The 20,196-nt window shown below is 41.0% G+C and overlaps 3 protein-coding genes across 3 annotated transcripts in view; all 3 read left to right on the top strand.

Annotated features, from left to right (window-relative positions):
- The first annotated feature begins 664 nt into the window (after positions 1-664).
- Positions 665-20,196, top strand: part of pthlhb (parathyroid hormone-like hormone b) — a 117,882-nt gene continuing 98,350 nt past the window's right edge. Inside the window, exons 1-3 of the mRNA XM_069686747.1 lie at positions 665-681; positions 847-965; positions 1,519-1,882. Coding sequence (XP_069542848.1) covers positions 859-965; positions 1,519-1,882 — 471 coding nt within the window. The 5' untranslated portion in view covers positions 665-681; positions 847-858. The remainder of the gene's footprint in view (positions 682-846; positions 966-1,518; positions 1,883-20,196) is intronic.
- LOC138612409 (galanin receptor 2a) lies at positions 5,106-6,029 on the top strand. The gene has a single exon (XM_069685626.1). It carries the CDS (start codon positions 5,106-5,108, stop codon positions 6,027-6,029), a length of 924 nt encoding a protein of 307 aa, XP_069541727.1.
- Positions 17,511-18,986, top strand: LOC138612772 (shaker-related potassium channel tsha2-like). Its single transcript, XM_069686201.1, has one exon. The coding sequence runs from the start codon at positions 17,511-17,513 to the stop codon at positions 18,984-18,986; it is 1,476 nt and encodes a 491-aa protein (XP_069542302.1).

Genomic DNA, 20,196 nt, shown 5'->3' with positions numbered 1-20,196 from the left:
AGTTAAAATCATTTGAAACAGATTTTAAACGTTTTCGAGGCCCTGTTAAGCGTGCTCTTTGTTGTGTGGTTTGGATGTTGTGCTGCCGCCACCTTCTTGTCACAGCAGGTGTGTGTGAAGAGTAGGTAGGAGGGAGAGAGAGGAGGGGTGGGGAGGTTAGGGAGGGTGTTAGGACTGGACTTAATGGGTAGGGGCTAAGGTAGTGCCTGCATCTTCACCCAAAGAGGAGTTTGTCTTTCTCTCTGTGCCTCTCTCAGACAGACTGGCTCACATTCTGGACTGAAAAACACTCTCAGCTCTCCCAGCTCCGGCCACCAGTGAAGATGCTTCACCGTTTCTCTTCATGAGATCACTGCGAGTCTGAGTGGAGTGGCAGCTCTGCAGCTGATGGGCTGCTGCTGCTCTTTCCATCTTTATCTCTCTTTTAATTGGGACGCTGGGGAGAAATAAATAGCTCAACACACACTGTTGGGAGGCAAATGAATGGAGCAGAGTGACAGGGGATTTCCCGAGGCTGCCTTCACACCAATGGATCTGGACTCAAGTTTTGAACCGGCCACTCTGTATTTGGCTAAATAAGTTTCTCCGTTATTTTGTTGATTCATTTTTGCAACAAGAGCATCTCTTTAAAGTTTGCAGACTGACCTTTTTGTGGATATAACAGTACAAAATTATAACCATGTAAGTCTAAGCTTTTTTTTACTTTAACAAATGTTTATTGGCACATGTATTGCTGCCTTTGGGAGCTGTATGTACTGACAAGCAGATAAACGCAGAGTGTTAATTCATAAAACAATGTTTTTCTTAGTTATCTAGTGACTAATGTATTATTTTTGTGCTCTTCAGATATTAGGCTCAATGATGTGCTCTGTAGTCCTGATTCATCAGTGGAGTCTGGCTGTTTTCTTGCTGTGCTCCCCAGTGACACTAGATGGGAAACCAGTTGATGCACTTAGTAACAGAACGTAAGTTATTTTCATATCAATTTTGTTGACCATAGGAGTGTTATTCATATTATGAAATGCAGAACTTTAATAGTTAAAAGTTAAAAATTAAACAGGGCAAAGAAACATTTTTAAAAGACAATTTTTTTTGGAATTACAAGTCTATCTGTTCAGATTAAATTAAGGTGCAGGAGGTTTTCTCTGTGTTCAACTCTTGAGCTCAGAAGACTCTCACAAACTTGTTTATGCTGCCACCTACTGTACCGTAGGTTTCCTGGTGCCTGACCTTAGATTTAAGCTTCCAACACTTCTAAAAGTGTTCCACACATAAACTCAACACTGTTGTGCACCATAAAATTACAAAAAGGGTCAGACAAATAACAGTTAGATTTTATTGGTGCTACCTTGTTGGATTGTCTCACTTTTTAATTTAAGAGAAATTTTACAAGACAGAACAGAAATCTAACATGCTCTACTGCTCCCCTCTCGTGGACTATATAGTTTTAGGACAATATTATCTTTAATACAACCTTACTTGTTGATCTGACTCAGGTTTTTCACTTTAATACTTAAGGAGGAGGTCAGTGAGCCACGCCCAGCTGATGCACGACAAGGGCCGCTCCTTGCAGGAGTTCAAGCGTCGCATGTGGCTGCATGAGCTGCTAGAGGAGGTGCACACGGCCGATGAGCGAGCTCCGCTTGTGCAGAGCAGAACCCAGAGCCAAACCTTCAGTGGGAATGCTTCGCCCGAGAAGCCACCAGGAGCCACAAAGAACCTCCCTGACAGGTTCAAGCTGGACAGAGAGGGCTCTAATCTGCCCCAGGAGACCAACAAGGCTCTGGCTTATAAGGACCAGCCACTAAAAGTGGCCACCAAGAGGAAAAAAAAGGTGAGGTTAGGCCGACGCAGAGAGAGCGAGAACAAGAAGCGGAGGCGAGCACGGTCGGTCACAACAACGGAGCCATGAAGGACGCAGTGCCCGGACTAAGAGACTTTAAATAGCGTTTTATGGTACTGCACTAAGACACTGATATGTGTTCAGCTAGATTGGGATCTGAGCAACTCGACACATGACTGTCTCAGTCACTTCCTATTTAGACCCTGGGATTGTGCTTTTATGATAATAGTTTGCTCTGTTTGTATTTTCAATTTCATACTTACTGATGTTTTGTGAAATATCAAAACATTTCTTAGCTCCATATCTATTTGGAAAATCTGTAGGCCGCTGTATCCCAGATTTACATCAAAACAACGCCATACATTTTGCACCCGCTGTGTGCCCTCGTACATTACAGGAGGAACTATATTTATTGCCTGAATATAATGTAACTTCACAAAGTTAGGAGTCAGAGATGTCTGCTTTTGTGTTTGTCTGGGCTCTATATGTGTTGACTATCTTGGACTGAGTTACATACAAGCTGTTCACTGAATACATCTGTTCGAACTGTTCTGCCATAATTTATTTCCCTTTGAAAGTGTGTATTTATTTTGTGAATGTATTGCGGTGCTGCTGACTTAATTCCATAATGCACTTTAGTTATATCCTGTTCATGTTCTTTTGTGGTCGAGTTTTAATTTGATGTTTCTTTTTGATGGCCCTGCTTTCCTCTCTCACCTGGTAACTTATTGGATGCTTCTTCAAACCCACTTTCACCGTTCGACATTGTAGATTATTTTTATAGAACATGACTGAGTCAGGGGCTGTCAGACTCGATCAATGTTGTTCACTTGCACTGAGGGCATACTGTACATGTTTCCATTTAATCAAACATTAAAAGTGTAGCCATTAGAAATAACTTTTATTCCTGTTGTCTTTTTTGCCTTATGTAGTTAAAATGTGCAACTTATTATTTATGACAGGTTGAGCTAATATGAGTTGTCCTATAATTTATTAGCTTAGCTATAGAATTATTAATTATTCATTATTGGTTCAAAGAAAAATGCAAAATGTTACCTTGTGTCAGCTTCCTACGCATGAGGATTTGCTGCTTTTGTCTTTTTTATATAGAATTTAATATATTTGGATTTTATAACATTAGAAAAACAAATCCTCAAAAAAATTCAGAGAAAACAACAACACCAGAAAATCAGCAGCTAAACACAGAGAAAAGTGCAACAGGGTGATGATCATAACTTAAGCCAACGTTAACACAGCAGTGCCAATCTGTCTTACTTAAGTGACTTTCAGCAAATTAATAGTCGTGTTTCCATTAATGTGTTTTTATGCGCTTTAAGTACGGCGATAGAAAAGCTGAATGGAACAGCTGAATAGCCTTAAAAAGTCTCATTCAATTGCACAAAACTGACCGTAACAAACAAATAAAACCTGCTAAACAGAAACAACTTTCAAAGGACTTCTCTGTTTTTCTCCTGTAGGTGAGTAAAATCAAGGGGACATATTTTGTTTCCAGTTTGCTAGCCCTACTTCTTCAACTCCGTGTCGATACTTAAAATGTAGCCTACACCACAGATTTCTGACAAAACTACGCTTTCCAACAACCATAATTAATTGTAAAAACGACTTTTGAACCTCTGTCAGTTCTTATTATACTAGTTTATATATGTTTTAACAACCTTTAACCTTGCTATTAAAAGGTGCATCATGGGGTTTTCTGCTGAGAGAAAGGAAGTAAGAAGGTCGAGTATTTGGGTCAAACAACCTTTCAAAAATATAATATTCAGGTTAAGAGCTTGAAACAAAAAAACATCAATGTTTTCGTTGACTTTTTGGCACAGACCGAACACAACAAAGCTGTTAATGTCCCACTTGAGAACATGTGGCGTTTTTAACAGCCGCTGACTGCACGGCAGAGTCATGGGTAATGGAGGGGTAAGCAAATGCATCAGCATCAGCTATATCCTGTGCTAAGAGCAGCAGTGTACACCGTAGGCCATTAGCTGACAAAGAGTCATAAATGCTGTGGAAAGCCTGATAAAGCTGCCGTCAGGAGCCTGCAGCTCACACCGAAGAAATCAATCAAACAATGGAGAGAGACATTAATATCTCCAGAGGGGGGGAGGAACGGACAACGTAATCAATGGACAGGTCTGTTGTTCCGTCGAGGGTGCTGATTTTTAAATATAATTCATACAAGGTGAAAGAAATCTAAAAACATTTTATAATAATGTTTATGAAAACGATGAAAAGGTCAGTCAAACACAGTCTCACAATAAATCTGATGATTGATCAAAAAGAGTGAAATGATGTCGACAAGCAGATTACATCAGAGAGCCCAACAAATGTAGCTATTACAATAAATGAAGTAAGTTAAGGAATCACACATGTCGACTAATATAAAAAGAACAGACACGTTTAGTATCACTGCTTTCTCAACAGCTGGTCTGTAGCAGTTTCTCTTTAAACCTGGTCAACCAGAATCAATTTGACCCAAGTGATGTTTGCCTTTCTTCCCTCCACATTCAGCAATCACACTTTGTAATGAGTCCTGAGAGGCTGCCACCTCTCCCATCATCTGTGCAGTTTAACGCGATGGACTACAATAAATTGTCCGGTTTGCTTTCTGAGGATAATTCACTCACAAACACGAGTCTGAGGAAACTGCTTTGAGGAACAATGATGGTAAGTATGCCAAAAAAAGATGGATTACTGTTACATCTGACTCTATTTTAAATACAACATCAGATAAGATGAAAGCCTGTTTGTTTTTACACCTAGTTTATTATATTATCAGTTGAAATATACTTCAGATAAGAGTCAACAGATGACCATATTGATATTGCTTTGTAAAATACTTTTCTGTTGGTGATATCACAACAGAAGTATTTTGATTATATTATATGATAAAAACGGTATGTATCATTCTTGGTCCAAAAAAGCTTTTGAGTGATTTTTTTTGCCAAGCTAGAAACAATTCTTTTTAGGTATTGACATCCAATGTTTTGCTAGGTATAACAGATCATTCATTACCAATTATATGCTGGCTGATAGATATTCTTTGAACTAAAAAAGGAAAGAAAAGGAAGTAGAGAAAACGCCCATTGTCATTTTAGTGCAGTGCGATTGAATTCTTCATTTGTTAAACCCTACAGGTATTAAAACTACTGTTGTGGAAGACCAAGCTTTTTTTTTTAGGTGTCAATGCTTTAACTATTAACTATCATGATGTTTATTTTAAAGGTGATGTCAAGTTGCTGATATCATGGCTGTCCCTAACACCTACGGGCTGATCTTTGCCTGTACCTGTGGAGTGATCCTGGGCATTGGGCTCTGTGCCAACCTGCTCGTCTTCTCTCTGTTTGCTAAGTACAACACGCTGCGTAAGAATCGGCTCGACATCCTCCTCCTCAGCATGACTCTGGCCGACTTCCTCACCCTCCTCCTCATCCCCTTCACCCTTCACTCCGCCATGAGCCACTCCTGGCCTCTGGGGGACACCTCCTGCAAGATCTACCAGTTCCTGCTGGCCTTCAGCCTGGCAGCCAGCACCTACTCCCTGTGTGCCGTGTCCATGACCCGCGCCATGATCATCACCAACCCGTACCAGCCGCCCACCATGGACCTGGTCATCCTCATGTTCATCCTAGTCTGGGCGCTCAGTTTCTTCATCAGCCTGCCCCTACGCATGTTTGCCAACAAAGACAGCCTGGGCCCCACCCTGGCAAACTTCACCTTCTGCCTCCCGACAATTCATGACCACCACTACCAAGTGGTCCTCAGCCAGTTTGTACTTTATTACTTTGTCCCAATGCTCGTTATTGCCTTCAACTATGTCCGACTGGCTCTGTTTCTCCACAAGAGCCCGGTAATGTCGGTGTCCAGTGCAAAGAACACACGCCGTGCCTCTGTCATGGTGTTTTTGGCTGCTGCTACTTTCTCAGTGTGCTGGCTGCCTGGTTATGTGCTGGAGCTGTGCGTGTACCTGGGGCTGTATCGCCACGGACAGGCTTGGGAGATGTTTTATTTCGTCTGTACTGTGCTACAGTACCTGCACCCCTGCATCAACCCTGTGCTCTATGTGCTGCTGTCAAAGCGCTACCGCCACACGAGGGCAGCCTGGCTCTTCAGCTGCAACAGGAACAGAGTACAGCCACAGGTCATCAGTGTCACCACGGACAGCTTTTAGATGCAGCTCATTAGTTTAAGCATCAAGCAATGAGTTGGTTGACTTTTTATATACACTGTTTTTATGAGGCAACTACTTTTATGAACAATAAGATGGATGTTTTTGTGTTTCATTTTCATACTTGAGGTGTGAATGTAAAAAGAAAATAAGTTATTTTCAGGCTTCAATACAACCACATTTTCGAAAGACGTCTATTAAAAACAGAAATAATCATTTATAACTATTTTGCAGACTATTTGTATGTCTCGTGAGAAACATAATGAAATAATGCTTGCAGTATCTATTTGAAATAACAGTGTCTCCAAAGACAACATAGTCATGTGAGATGTGGTTGTAATAGTGAGAAATGGCAGAGTTGATATTTGCAAAAAAAAAAAATGGTCTCAATTTTTTATTTTGTTTTTAACTGCAATATTCATAAAATTTTCATATAAAATAAATACAAACTTAAATTGAGTCTGTTTAATATCAAAAGTGTGAATTGTTGGATGGGGCACAGTGATGTAACTGAATATCTGAACAGATAACAAAAATTAATCCACACAAGTACAGATAAAGTTTATCATTTTCATCTCGTGGATGTGTGTGACAAACAGAATGATGGCATAAGAGTTTGAAAATATTACAATTAGTTTGATTGTTAAGCATTAATCGAGCATCATCTCATTTGCTAGCAGTGCTCCGTTGTGATGCCATCAGGGTAGACAAGATTAGCCGGCTCTTCAGAAAAACGATGACTGGAGATACCTTCTCACTAAGCTTTGTTGAAGGAGAAGGTTTCCACAAGCTGGTAATGGCATTTGTTGAGTCAAAGTACAAGCTAGTGACGAACAACAACTATGAGAAAGGCACCCGCAACTTAAAATGCCCATTCCAGCTACAACAAGCTCTTAAAAAACATGCAAATACTCATATGACAAATTAACCTCCTCAGGATTGCTATTCTCCAAGCAGCAACATATCATTCACTAAGACATGTTGGCAGAGGATGGCCATTAAATATGAGCTAAATGATCCTCTACTATTCCACCTCATAACTAGTAACAAAAAACCATGGGCTGAGCTGTTGCCTCCCAGCTTCATACTGTTTAATTGAGCCATCAAAGTGACATTTTGACAGCTTAGTGGCCTAAATCTGATGCCTAACTGAATAACAATATTCTGGTATGTAAAAGAAAGGAATTGTAATGTTGATTTTCAGATGTATACATATTTCCCAGGCAGCTAAAGGCCTTGAATGTAGAGTGAGAGAGGAGTAAGAGGGCTGTGCGGCAGGTGTTGTAGTTATACAGAAAGCAAAGAGATTTGGAAAGGGAATAACAAGTCTGGCTGAGTTCTGGCGGCCACTGCAGTAATAGGAGACAGCCGGCCCCTCCCTCTGTCAGCTTGCCCCCTGACTTTTGGCCTTCTCTTTAGCGTACAGCAAGGGCAGCTGGCCCGACTCGTACAGACCGTCATCTGTAGACCATCAGCATGTCAGATATGGTGAGGCAATAAAGAACACGTGCTGAAGCACTTCAAGTCGAACCAGTGAACGTACTTCAGAGTGTAGAGATTTCTGTATATCTGAAAAAAGCAGCATTATCTATTAACAATAATATCAAAAATTTGTCACAAAGAAAGATCCAGCTTCTCAGGTGTGATTTTTGATGTTTTCTGTGTAATTTATCCGTCTGTTATTTTTACTTTAGATCACAATACATTTACGATAGATATTAGGTGTGGCTAGTTACTAAGCTTTCCATCCCTATCCGATCACAGTTCTCTCTGCTACCTGTTTTCCCTCATTGCCTCCTGTATTCATCATTAGATATCCCCTGCTTCTCACAGAAAGTCAATCAGAGGCTCCACCAGCATCATCTAACCTTTAAAGGCTTAAAAAAAGGATGCTTTGATGCGTGTTTTTCACATTTTGTCTCAACTGACAGACTGGTGATATAAGATGTTTAGCTTAGAAAGCCTGACACTTAGTTTAGTTAGTTTAACAATCTATTCAGTCAAACTCAACTTTTAACCAGATATTAAATAAATAATCATGTGACGTTTCTTTTTTGATCATCACCTCTACCCATTACCTTGGATGCTCTTTCTGCGATTTCCTTTTTGACAAATCCACTGATTATGAATTAATGTCTGATTTCTGTTTCATCCATAGACAGTATAAATAATGGATGTAGCCACCGTGACGTGACCCACTGGATTCACCACTGCGTAAATGAAGCCGGGATATGGCCACCGCCATATTGGATTTCTGGAGCCAAGTGACCATATTTGGATGAGAGGTGGTGCTGGAGACAAGCGCCAAGTAATCAAAGCTAAACAGTTTGAGTCTGATCCATTAGCTTGTGAACGAGGTAGTTGAACTTTGTGATTTCCACAGAGGAGATTCTTTTTGTGGTGGTGACTGACTGCAGGTGTTTTATTTATCAGACTAAAAAAGTAGATTACTTGCCGCTTGCTGGTCCAGTGAGAGAGTGGAAGCGACTTAAAATAACCGGTCTTCTCATCACTACAGTCTGCCGTAATCCTGACTCCTATGCACTGGTTGATGAATACATTTTGTAAGATAAACAATGAACAGGCTAACAAACCAGGTATGGCAATCACAGGACCAGCAACTCGGTACTTAGTCTAAAAATAATATCAATACAATAATACTAGAATTTAACTAATCGAATAATGCAAATAGAGCACACACTTCTTGCGTGGCCAGAAAGTTCTATAAACCACAACCCAAGCCAGATTATGTTCGATTTCTGCATGAACAAATCCCTGAAAGTTTCCACCAACACAAACACGGCTAAGTTCAGTGACTGTGTTGATGTCAGCCAGCACTATCCACCTGTCCTTGAGGTGACCCAGCCGCTTTAATTTAGGCTCAATATAATTTAAACTGCCGAGTAATACCCCCCCCCCCCCCCCCCCCCCACACACACACACACACAGTTATCTTGAATAGTAAAATTAGCTATGTGTATGGCTATCTTTGTGTTGGTTTGATTTATGCTCCTGATTTGTTGATGTGTGTACAGGCTGTGGGAACAAATTCCCAAACAGGGATAGAGAACTCATGGATATGACCTGGTGAGTAGGAATATCAGTAGGATGTTATGATGACCCAAACATTTCTTAATCACAAAAACCATTTAAAAGTATGTTCAAAATGAATCGATGTATCAAATAGCCAACATGGAATGGAGAAACCTTCACATGAACTATTCAAATTCAGTAAGCTAAGCTATCATCTGTGACAAGATATATTAAGCATAAAACCAGACCAAGCCAAGGATGAAAATAGTTCAACAAGTACTTGACCTCTTCACAGGTTATAAACAATATCAGCCAGAACATAGCCCAACAGGTGACAACTACTAATGTGAAATTCCATTCCAAGTCAAACAAGGTAGCCTACCTTGTGTTTTGCTCCTTACAAGAAACACATATCAGCAAATGCACAGTTAAGTTGTGTTTATACAGTTAAGTCTTAATGCCATCAGAAAAGGGTTGGGGCGACCAGAGAAAGTAAAGTAGAAAGGCCTCACTTACCAATATCTGATGAAACCCCGACGTCCCAATCTTGGAGGCTGTGTTCAATAAACAGTTTGGCTTGAAGGTTTCCACCGAAATTCATCAATCTTATGTCCTCCAACTTTGTCCATTGTTTGCAGGTCGACTTTGAAAGTTGCAAGGCCTTTTTATCTTTTCTCAGACAGTCATTTAAATGTCCAAGTCTTCCCACAAAAATTCACCTTCAGTGCTAGCTTAACGCCGATAATTAGCAGCGTCGAGTAGTACGCTAGTCTTACAAAAACACAGTAGCCTTTGGAAAACTAGCTAGCAGGTATTTTGTTATAAATAAGGTTGCAGTTTAACTTCCAGTGGTTTCACGGGTGTAAAGTCACAATAACGTACCTTGGCTTTGTATCTACCAAGGGTAGAGCATCCCCGGTGACATAAAGTTGCTAGTTAATCAAGGTACACCACCTTCATATGGGCGTCGGCGAGAGACGACAAATGATATGCAACTGCAGTTGCAAAAAAAATACCATCGTTCACAACAAAAATCCAGAGGGGCATTGTTTTACCATGTGAACACTATAATAAAAAACATTAAATAACTTCTATTCAACGGAAAGTGGTGTTTAGTCACGGTAAGAGCTTGAATAACACGGTAACATGAAGTCACCTGGGGTTTGGGAGAGAACACCTCTTAGAAGCGTCGAGCGTTAAAATTTCATGGCCGCCCGTTACCCATGAACGTTGACATGGTAGTTGCTACTTTACAAAGAGACCAGTGACGACTGAAGAAAAATCAAGCCAGCTGGCACTCTAAAGAACCGGATATTCTTCCAAGGAGTTGCTGGAAACGATTTCAGAGATAAAAGGTAAGTAAGCTGACCAACTATGTGAATCAAATGCGAAGGTAATATTGCTCTGTATCTGCTAAACGTTCCAGCTAAGTGGCCAATTGTCAGCTAACAGGTTAGCTATGACAAAAAGAAGCTAGCTATCAGTGCGGTGTGTCAAATATGCCTCCTAGTGGTCAAATGCTGCTACATCAAACCTATAATATTTTTTGCTTCCTAAGTAAACGGGCCATTTTAATATGTTTCAAGGTTTTTTAGGACCAATACTGATATACAATAATCTATACAAATTACTAATTGATATTATTCTATTCACATTCCACATGTGTTTTAACACATATCCTGCTACAGCAACATTCATTAACGAATATATGTCAGGTCAATGTACAGTATAGGCTAACAGCATTTTTTTGGATTCCTATGAGACCACATTCTTGACACACTCCAAGAGTTAAGCAATGCACATAGCAGACAGAAAATAGTTGTGGCTACACACTGTAAGATCAGAGGGCTCTTGCCATGAGCTAATCATTCCATGTGCCATATAGGCAAGTGTTGAAGGAGTGTTGCCTGTTTATTTATAGGAGTCTCTAAGGTTCCACGGCAGAGGGTTGCTTTTTGAGATGGATTCAATTACAGCTCTGGTGAAAGCTGAAAATACAGCATCTACTATACACACTGGCATGAATATAAATTCTTAATATAAATCTAGAGGCCTATAATCAGGCTGTATTTGCGGTGATTGAAGCACACAATGGTGTGATGGCCTGTACCAAGAAAAACAGATCGCAGATGCAATATTAAACATATTAAGAAGTCATATAAACTTCTTGTCTCTTTACTTTGTAAGCAGACAAAATGTAGGAAACCTATAGGTATAAAATTGGTTATGGATTTAAAAAAGTAATGTACAAAAATATAATAATTTGAAGACATGTGCTGTAACCATCATCCCAAAATATGATTTATTGATACAAGACTTATTAATAAGTAGTCACAAGTCAATATATTTAAAGGAAGCTATGGATTGAGAAATACTATAGGACACATGGAAACACCATGCAGTCCAGATGGCCAGCACCGGCCCCGGCCTGACCTAATATCCCGGTTCAGTAGTCCGTTTACGTTGTAGACCTCGCTCTAACATGCATAACGGACATGATGGCAGGTGAGATGCAAAAGAGGAAAATGTTTGAGTTCACACTGAAAAAAACTTCTGAGCCTCTGAACAAGTGAGACATTGTAAGTGCCAGTGTAAATATGGTTCTAACTATAATGAAAATAATCAGAAAATGTAAAACCAGCACTCACTTAAAATTATTTCTGAAATTATTTGTACGGGCAGAATGTTTTTTGATGATTTGGCCATTTCATTTGCAGCTTGCCAAGAAAAGAAACCATGTATAGAATGTGTAGCACAGCATGGAAATACGTGTGGACGAGGAGTTCCTGTATGTGACAGGAATGGGGAAAAAAAATATAAGCAGGAACTGGTACTATTCAAACATTTTAGCTGATGCCTGTGTAAAAGTGCCTGACATCGCCAGTTTTTTGTCTTTTCATCCAGCCTGGTTAACCCTATCGTGACCACAAGTGGAGATGGAATTAATTTCATGTAAGGTGTACTATCATGTTAGCAAAGGCAGCATGGAAACATATTATATTGCAATTATTTTGACAGATATTGCAGTTGCAATAGGATTTAGGATGCAGTGTATGGATGAGTGTAGTGAGTTAAGAGTGCAAACAAAACACAGACGTAACCAAACCAGCTGGTGGAGGCCTGAGAGGAAGAGAGGAGAGAGAGGTTAGAGTGGAAGCCACTTGAGGCCCTGTTAACTCAGGTGCAGGCAGTTTCCTGATGTCCCTCCCGACTCTGCCCATTGGCTCCTGGACCAGTAAGTCATACAACCAAACTAATAGCAGGCAGAGAGGGCAGGACATCACAGGGTTTTAAAAAACAAATGTGTTTTCTAACATTGGGAAATCAAAATTATTTTATTGTCACATATTTTACCTTTAGCAAAAATTTGGCTTCTGTGATTTACATATTGCACTTGGCCAATATGCTATTCAAAGTAGCATGAGGGGGAAGCAGCATTATTATGATTTTTACACCATCAATTAATGTATCCCTTCTTCTATATTAAGTAGCATAGAACAATATAAAAAATCTGGAATGAGTAAAATATTTCTAGAAACCATAGGTGTCTTTATTTATCCAAACATCCCCTAGAAGCCCCAAATATTATCAATTTACAATGATATCAATCAGTCAAAACAACAACTCCTCACAACTAAGAAAATCTCAACCACAAAAAATGCCTATTAGCAACCAACCAAATTAGGTCTGCTAAATCAGTGACCTCTTTTCTCTTCTTTAAACATGCTTTTACCAGAGAGGTTCTTGATTTAACTAGATTTTTGATTATTATTTGCAAGTTGTTTGTTGTTCTTTCAGCTCTTATTAGGATACTGTAAATATTTTTAATCCCTGTGTCTTGTACTTTTTTGTCTGAAAATGTTCTAGTTAACGCTCAGCACATTGAGAATGCAGAAGGCATACACAAATTAACTAATAGATGTCGACAGTAACTCAGACAGCCTGGTGGTGGGTGTACGACCAAATGCCGAGAGTAGAATCATATAAACATAAAGTTACCAGGAAAAGTTACAGAGACCTTTGAAGTGACCGTTGATTAATAACCCATCTGCGGTTCTCCTGTGAACTGATCCCCCTGCAGATGCCCCCAGCCTGGATTTCGGACGACACTCTCTACTAAAAAAGGGAAAGGCTTGATCATGGAGTGAAATGATAATCCGAGGTGGGCGTGGGTCGGGACATACAGAGGTAATTCCAAAGGACCCTGCCCTCCGGATCTGAGATATCCAGTTTCATCTCTTGCTGCATGCCTTGTTACCTATCAGCAAAAACATGAACATCAACTTCAGATGACAGCAAGCTAAAATTGGTGGCTATCAAAACCCAGGAACTGGCAAGGAGCTTCACTGGGGTGTCCGCTTTCTGGAGTGGAAGCCCTGGGTTCAGACACCTCAGGGTGAAGGGGCTGCGTGCTCGCTTCACTCACACGGCGAGAAATGGGGACGGCATAAACACAGCTTAGGGTCTATTAGGCAAAAACTTTCACACTATTAATTAGATGCAGCTGCACACGCTCCTCACATCTCACCCATATACAGGGGCTGATGAGTGAAGGCTGAAATGTATGCTGTAGTCGATACAAAGTTCCCCCTACAGCATAAGTTTAAGTACACTTTAAAAAGAGTGTTGGTAATTTGCAGGTCGAAGGACATATAGGTGTCTGGCAGTACTGGATTATCTGATGTATCAGTGAATAGGTCAGCTGACCAGTAACAAAAGATTATAGCACAGAAATACAACATGAATGTTTGTGGTGTTTCAAAAAGCATCACTGTTATATAATTTGTAAATCAATGAGCATAAACACTTGGTCAATTCTTAAAAAAACATACATAAGGACTCTTTATTTAAAAAATATTGTTTATTCTTTAAATTAATTAATAAAAATTTTTAAAAAAGCTGAGAAAAATAAGCTTTTTTTTCTTTTTACCCTGGCTGTATAAAAGTTTTTTTGTTGTTGTTGTTTTATTTTGTTTTGTTGTTTTGTTTGTATGTTTGTTTTTTCTTTGCTACTTTAACACAACATATGCCTTCGACCCTCACTCACAAGACACCTTTTTTTTAAATGATTTCATTCCTTAATATACAGGCAACTTCTACTCAAGCATTTTGATTTATTTTCATTTACATATTTAAAATAATAATAATAATAATAACATAATAACAATAATTTGTCTGTCTGTTTATCTTTGTCATTGTAGCTGTTGTCTGTACACATTACCAGTCATGTTTACGTATCATTCCCGTCACTTCCCTTGCACAATGACAAAGAAAATCAACAAATCAATAAATAAGAACATTTCCTTGCCAATGTGCCGAATATTGCTAAGTGCTACTCATGGTGATTCATGTTGGGCCTCTCTTTAAATAACATAACAAAGAGTCGGTCTAGACCTGCTCTTTTTGTAAAGTGTCTCGAGATAACTCTGGTTATGATTTGGCGGTATACAAATAAAATTTGATTGATTGAATAAAAACTTGGATGTTGTTTGAAAAATGACCGAAACACTGCTTACAAAGCATCTCCGTTCTACATTTTGCTTTTGTTAATATGTTATTTGAAATAATCCTTCGTAGAAAAAAAAAAAGAAGCCTTATTGGACTTGTAGGTAAAGCGGCTTGAATCAGAGGTTCCTCCAGATTTAGCTCTACCTTTATAGACTCATTCCAGTGTCTGAGACGCTGTCATCACCAGCCCTACAGAGCATACGTCACACCGGGTCAAATGCCCTCCTATTTCATTTCCAGCAGAGTAGTTGGAACTAGAACGATGTGATCCGAAGGAGCTGTTGACTAGCATGGCTGACCTTCTAAAAACTCTTCTTTCAATTTATAACACACTCTCTCTCACACACACACACACACACACAAACATGATATGCACATGTGTTCATTCACCAATCGTACTAACAGCAAGGCCGGATACACACTTACAGAAATACACACATACACACACACTTTGTGAATAGTTGGCCTGGGGTCCAGGAGGAGGAAAGCCAAGGGGAGTCACTGACACAAGTTGCTACTGTGATTACCTCATGTCTGTAATGGGTGAGGAAGGAAGCTCATTCTGTCACACTCAGAGGCTGATGGGCTGAACAAGATAAAGTACAAATAATACAAACATTATAAACATCAGCTGCTTTTAGAGAAATAAACTTACTGTGTTTCACTGTGTCTCTTAGAATAGCTTTGATTATCATTATTAAATTACATCATAAAAAACAGTTATGAGGGCATCTTGTATTACTTCTATTATTTTTACTCTTCATGTATTAGTCATGCTGCAGTAACAATTATAAAACAGTGATGATGTAATTGTTGAATAATTCTTCTGAAAATTTGAAAGCAGATGTTTCCTTGGTTTGAGTGAATCCACAGTATCATGTTAGCGTGGGAGTCACCTGCATCTATACTTCGAGCCATTAATAACGATGGGAGGTTCCTCGCTGTCAGCGTTCACGCACCCCGCAGGCTTTACGGCATGTAGCAGCTCTCCCAGGCTACGTCTCATTACATGCGGTCACTGGTAAGTGTGCGCGTACATGCATGTCAATCAACATATCAAAATGTATAGATTCATATTACAGACAAACACACATGGAAGCAGAGTGCATGTTGATGTATTGTTATTAAATAGTCAAGAAATGTGTGAATAATGTGATAAAATAAATCCCACACAGATAAAAGAAAATAAGAATCAAATGCATCACTGGGAAGTGACTGTAGATGTTTACAAATCAAGTTAAGCTTAAAGTATTTTTTTTTTGTCTGACCCATAAATAAGAGTCACGTGTCCATTCCTCAGCTTGTTTGTTATCGTTTGTTGCCTTGGATATGGTCAAGGCCTGACACCTTGGCTTGACCCAGACAGTCATTTGGTGAATGCTATATGCTAACACATTAGCAGCAGGCGGCATGGTGTCCTGACACTGACATCTGACTCTGAAATCCAACCCTTTGTCCAGTAATGGAAAGGCCAAAAAAATGTTGCTCCTCTGGGAACCAGTGCTTGTCAACCTGACTGCAAAAGAAACAACTCTGACTTAAAAGTTTTGGATGGCATGTAATACCCACCAAAGATTAACCACACCTACGTAATAATCCAAACCGTCCAGGTTGGTTTTAGTAACACTGATTAGCACCCCTGTGCTATTATTGTTGTGCTCCTGAGTCTGCAGTGACATAACTGATTAAGTTCTATGCAGGCAATAAAGGTGGAGAAAACGGAGCTATAAATAGATCACAATGCTGCACAGCACATATAACTTTAACAAGGCCACATTTGAACCTTTTTTCCAGTAAATCCTCAGGATTTATACATTTTTGAAACTCTGATGAGAAAGAAAGAAGCCCTTGTTGGATAAAAGGCTGGTTAATCCTGGCTGTAAAGGATTTGCGTGTTCTGATGAGGAACCAATTAGAGCCGAAGTATTTGCAGCTGTTTTTTTTTTTTTTACACCTCAGTATTTTAGTGACCCCCAAGGTGAGGTGAGTCGCTTGTCTTCTGGGGGTCCCCGTGTTCCAACTTGTACAATTGAGCCCTTTAAGTGCTATGAACGGTGAATGTTATTTTGGCTGTTGCTCCCCGAAGACGCTCTGGCTACTCAAGTGTCAGTCAAGCCAGCAGTTTCCACTGGCTGGGTCCAGGATGGCCCCACGGTTATACGAGGCTCTGTGCTTCAAAGCATCCCGGCTATTTCATCCGATTTATTTCAAGACGCATTTAATATGTAGCTGCAGACAAAAAAATAATAAACTATATGCTTAACAAGCTGACTCTTTTTCACCTTCATCCGTGCTCTGTGTTTCTTAAACTGTAGGCTGAGACCCAAAGTAGACACGGGCTGGGTCCTGGAGGTTCCCCTTGTGACAAGAATAGCCCCATGATTTCATGAATGAGGGACCTGCAGGGTGAGAGACTCCTTTTCAGAGCTGAGTCTGGATCTGGAAAACTTGTTGAACCTTGCTCTAAACAAAGCAAGACCAAGGACTCTCTTGTGGGATACTATAAAAAAAGACAACAAGAGAAGATTTAATTTGCTGGGCTGCTTGTTTACTCTGAAATCACTGCTCTGCTGCGGTGAAGTAAGTGAGTGTGAGAGGGACAGCAGCAGCAGCAGCAAGTGTCATCTGGTCTTCCAACTTGGGGAGGGCTTTGGAGTTTAAAATGGTGTGAATATGATAGCCATAGCCATCGGTATAGCTCATGCAAGTGGAGATCTGTCTGCACCATTTAAAGTTGACAGTTCAGAGGCTCTAATCTGACAAAAGGACGGTGTAAATCAACAACAGCACAACGATTCTGGATACGAGCGAACACAAAGGGGACTTTGTTTTGAGTCTCGGGCGGCTGCATGAGAAAGAGAGTTGGGAGGACGCACGGGCAAAAGGGCAAGAGGAAGGCACCGAGGGGGTGAGTGACGGATTTACCCTCGGAGGGGTAAAAAGATGACTGTGGTGACCCAGGAGAACCACGACGAGACTGTGGTCATTACTCCTTTATTGCAAGATGCTGCTGACCTGGAAGCAGCGGACCAGGAGTGCAGCGAGCGGGTAGTCATCAACATCTCAGGGCTGCGTTTTGAGACGCAATTAAAGACCCTCTCCCGGTTCCCGGCCACGCTTTTGGGAGACCCGCGTAAAAGGATGCGTTTCTTTGACCCGCTGAGAAATGAATACTTCTTTGACAGAAACAGGCCGAGCTTTGACGCCATCCTCTATTATTACCAGTCAGGAGGGCGTCTTCGGAGGCCCGTAAGTGTCCCTGTGGATATTTTCCTGGAAGAAATGAGGTTTTACGAACTTGAGGACGAGGTTATAGAGCTTTTCCGGGAAGACGAGGGCATGACGAAGGAAGAGGATCGTCCGCTGCCCAATAACGAGTTTCAGCGCCAGTTTTGGCTCCTGTTTGAATATCCGGAGAGTTCAGGACCTGCACGGATAATTGCCATTGTGTCAGTTATGGTTATTTTAATATCCATTATTATATTCTGCTTGGAGACTTTACCCGAGTTTAGAGAAGTCCCTGCAGTGCAAGACAATCCCGCCAATGGGACTGCGCAAGGCAAAGCGCCCAGTCCGTTCACGGATCCGTTTTTCATGGTGGAGACGCTTTGCATCGTGTGGTTCTCCTTTGAATTCACCATGAGGTTTCTCTCGTGTCCAAGTAAAGCAGCTTTCTTTAAAAACATCATGAACCTGATCGATGTTGTGGCTATAGCTCCATATTTTATCACCCTGGGCCTTGATTTGGCAGAGCATCAGGGCAGCAGTCAGCAGGCGGCGTCTTTGGCCATCCTGAGGGTCATCCGTCTGGTGCGTGTTTTCAGGATTTTCAAACTTTCCAGACACTCCAAAGGTCTCCAGATTCTCGGCCAAACGCTTCACGCGAGCCTCAGGGAGCTGGGACTGCTCATATTCTTCCTCATTATTGGAGTTGTTTTGTTCTCTAGCTCCGTTTATTTCGCAGAAGCGGAAGACCCAGAGTCTGGATTTTCGAGTATTCCTGATGCGTTTTGGTGGGCTGTGGTGACAATGACCACAGTTGGATATGGAGACATGTGCCCCTCCACCATAGGGGGGAAATTCGTTGGGTCTTTGTGCGCCATCGCCGGAGTGTTAACCATAGCTTTACCTGTCCCTGTTATAGTGTCGAATTTCAATTATTTCTACCACAGAGAGAACGAGGAGGAGGAAAACGTTCAGTACGTGCACGTGACCTGTGGACAACCTCAGGAGCAGCAGCAGCAGCCGCAGCAGCAGCAGCGTCAGCTTCAGCTCACCTTTGGTGAACGTGATTCAAACAAAAGTAGCCAGTCGCTCTCCAAAACTGAGTCCTACCAGGGAAGCGACGACTTGGAAACTCTGACATATCCAAACATACACCCACAGGAGACATACACAGGGAAACTGACAGATGTATAAAACGCGCCGTTTGGAGACAGTTTTGTTTCTGGTGAGTTTTTTCCCCCCTGTGGACATACAAGTCAATCTTACTCAGGTCGGATGTTATAGTTGTTTTACGCATTGGTTTCCAAACACGAAGCCTCAGATGTTCATGCTACTGCCCGCAACCAAAATGATCATTGGCTCGCTGCAAGAGAACATCATTCCTCCCACTGCTGCAGCCTTATTCACCATCTCACGTGGGGGCTAAAGGTGAAAAAACGGAAATCAGTGGTGGTAAATGGTAAAGTTTTCCTTAGAGCGTCACACAAAGGAGCACTCAAACAACTAGGGGTTAACACCGTGAACAAATGGGATATTTCTCAATCTACAAAGGTCAATTGCCAAAACCAAATAAATAAATAATCTGGTCTTTCATGCTTCAGTTAAGACACCGTGTAGCATTGTGCCCAAGTACCAAAGCTTTGAGTAAAGCCGTGCGTCAAAAAGCACATGACGCACCAGGACACATAACCAAGACATTCTTCCCTCTGTCACACTATTAGTCACACTGAGGGCTTGTCGAGGCCTTGGGTGTGTCGCACGCGCTGTGGAGACAGCTTGTTGTTATTCTTGCGTCCTGGCGCGTTTCTCTACGACGCACAGTTAAAACAGTTGAAATTACTCTGCAGACAGAGCGTAACCTTTATCAGATACTTTCCTCGTAGCATGTTTGTCTCTGTGCGGACTGGAGGCTCCATCTGAGTGCGAGAGTTTACAGGGTTTTTTTTATAGGGACAAATAGTTTTCCATAATTACAAAATGACACATGATAGTTTTTTCTAAAAAAATAACAGATTTCATTGTGCGTCATACTCATAACGTTCGGAGAAAGCACCCCTGTTTTAATGTCTCTTTGGATCCTACTATGCCTCCATATGATTGAGATCGCAATAGTAAGAACAAGTGAGCTCTGAGCGCCACTCTGTGGATGAAAAATAATCCTGCAGACAACTCAGCCTCTACTGTGTGCAAAATTAATACTTAAGCTGGAGTATCTTTGTACTGCTGCAGCTGGCCATGACTGATTTAGGCATAAGCCCCCTGAGATCATGCTCTTTCACTCACCCGGATGCCTGTGATAGTTAACCATAAGCTCAGCGGAGGCCTGGCTTCTTTCTCTGACCTCACATGTTAACATAGTGAGCTTTGTTTTCTGCTTACTTGCAGGATTCAGACGGTTAAAGTG

The sequence above is a fragment of the Semicossyphus pulcher genome, unplaced genomic scaffold (assembly GCF_022749685.1).
Source record: "Semicossyphus pulcher isolate SPU_LCO1_2020_fin unplaced genomic scaffold, fSemPul1.0.p SCAF_8, whole genome shotgun sequence".
NCBI lineage: Eukaryota > Metazoa > Chordata > Actinopteri > Labriformes > Labridae > Semicossyphus > Semicossyphus pulcher.
The sequence above is the reverse complement of the archived record's forward strand: the minus strand, read 5'-3'. Positions and strand labels throughout refer to the sequence as shown.

Coding starts and splice junctions, on each gene's coding strand:
- LOC138612409 (XM_069685626.1), top strand. CDS start 5,106: ATGGCTGTCCCTAACACCTACGGGCTGATCTTTGCCTGTACCTGTGGA.
- LOC138612772 (XM_069686201.1), top strand. CDS start 17,511: ATGACTGTGGTGACCCAGGAGAACCACGACGAGACTGTGGTCATTACT.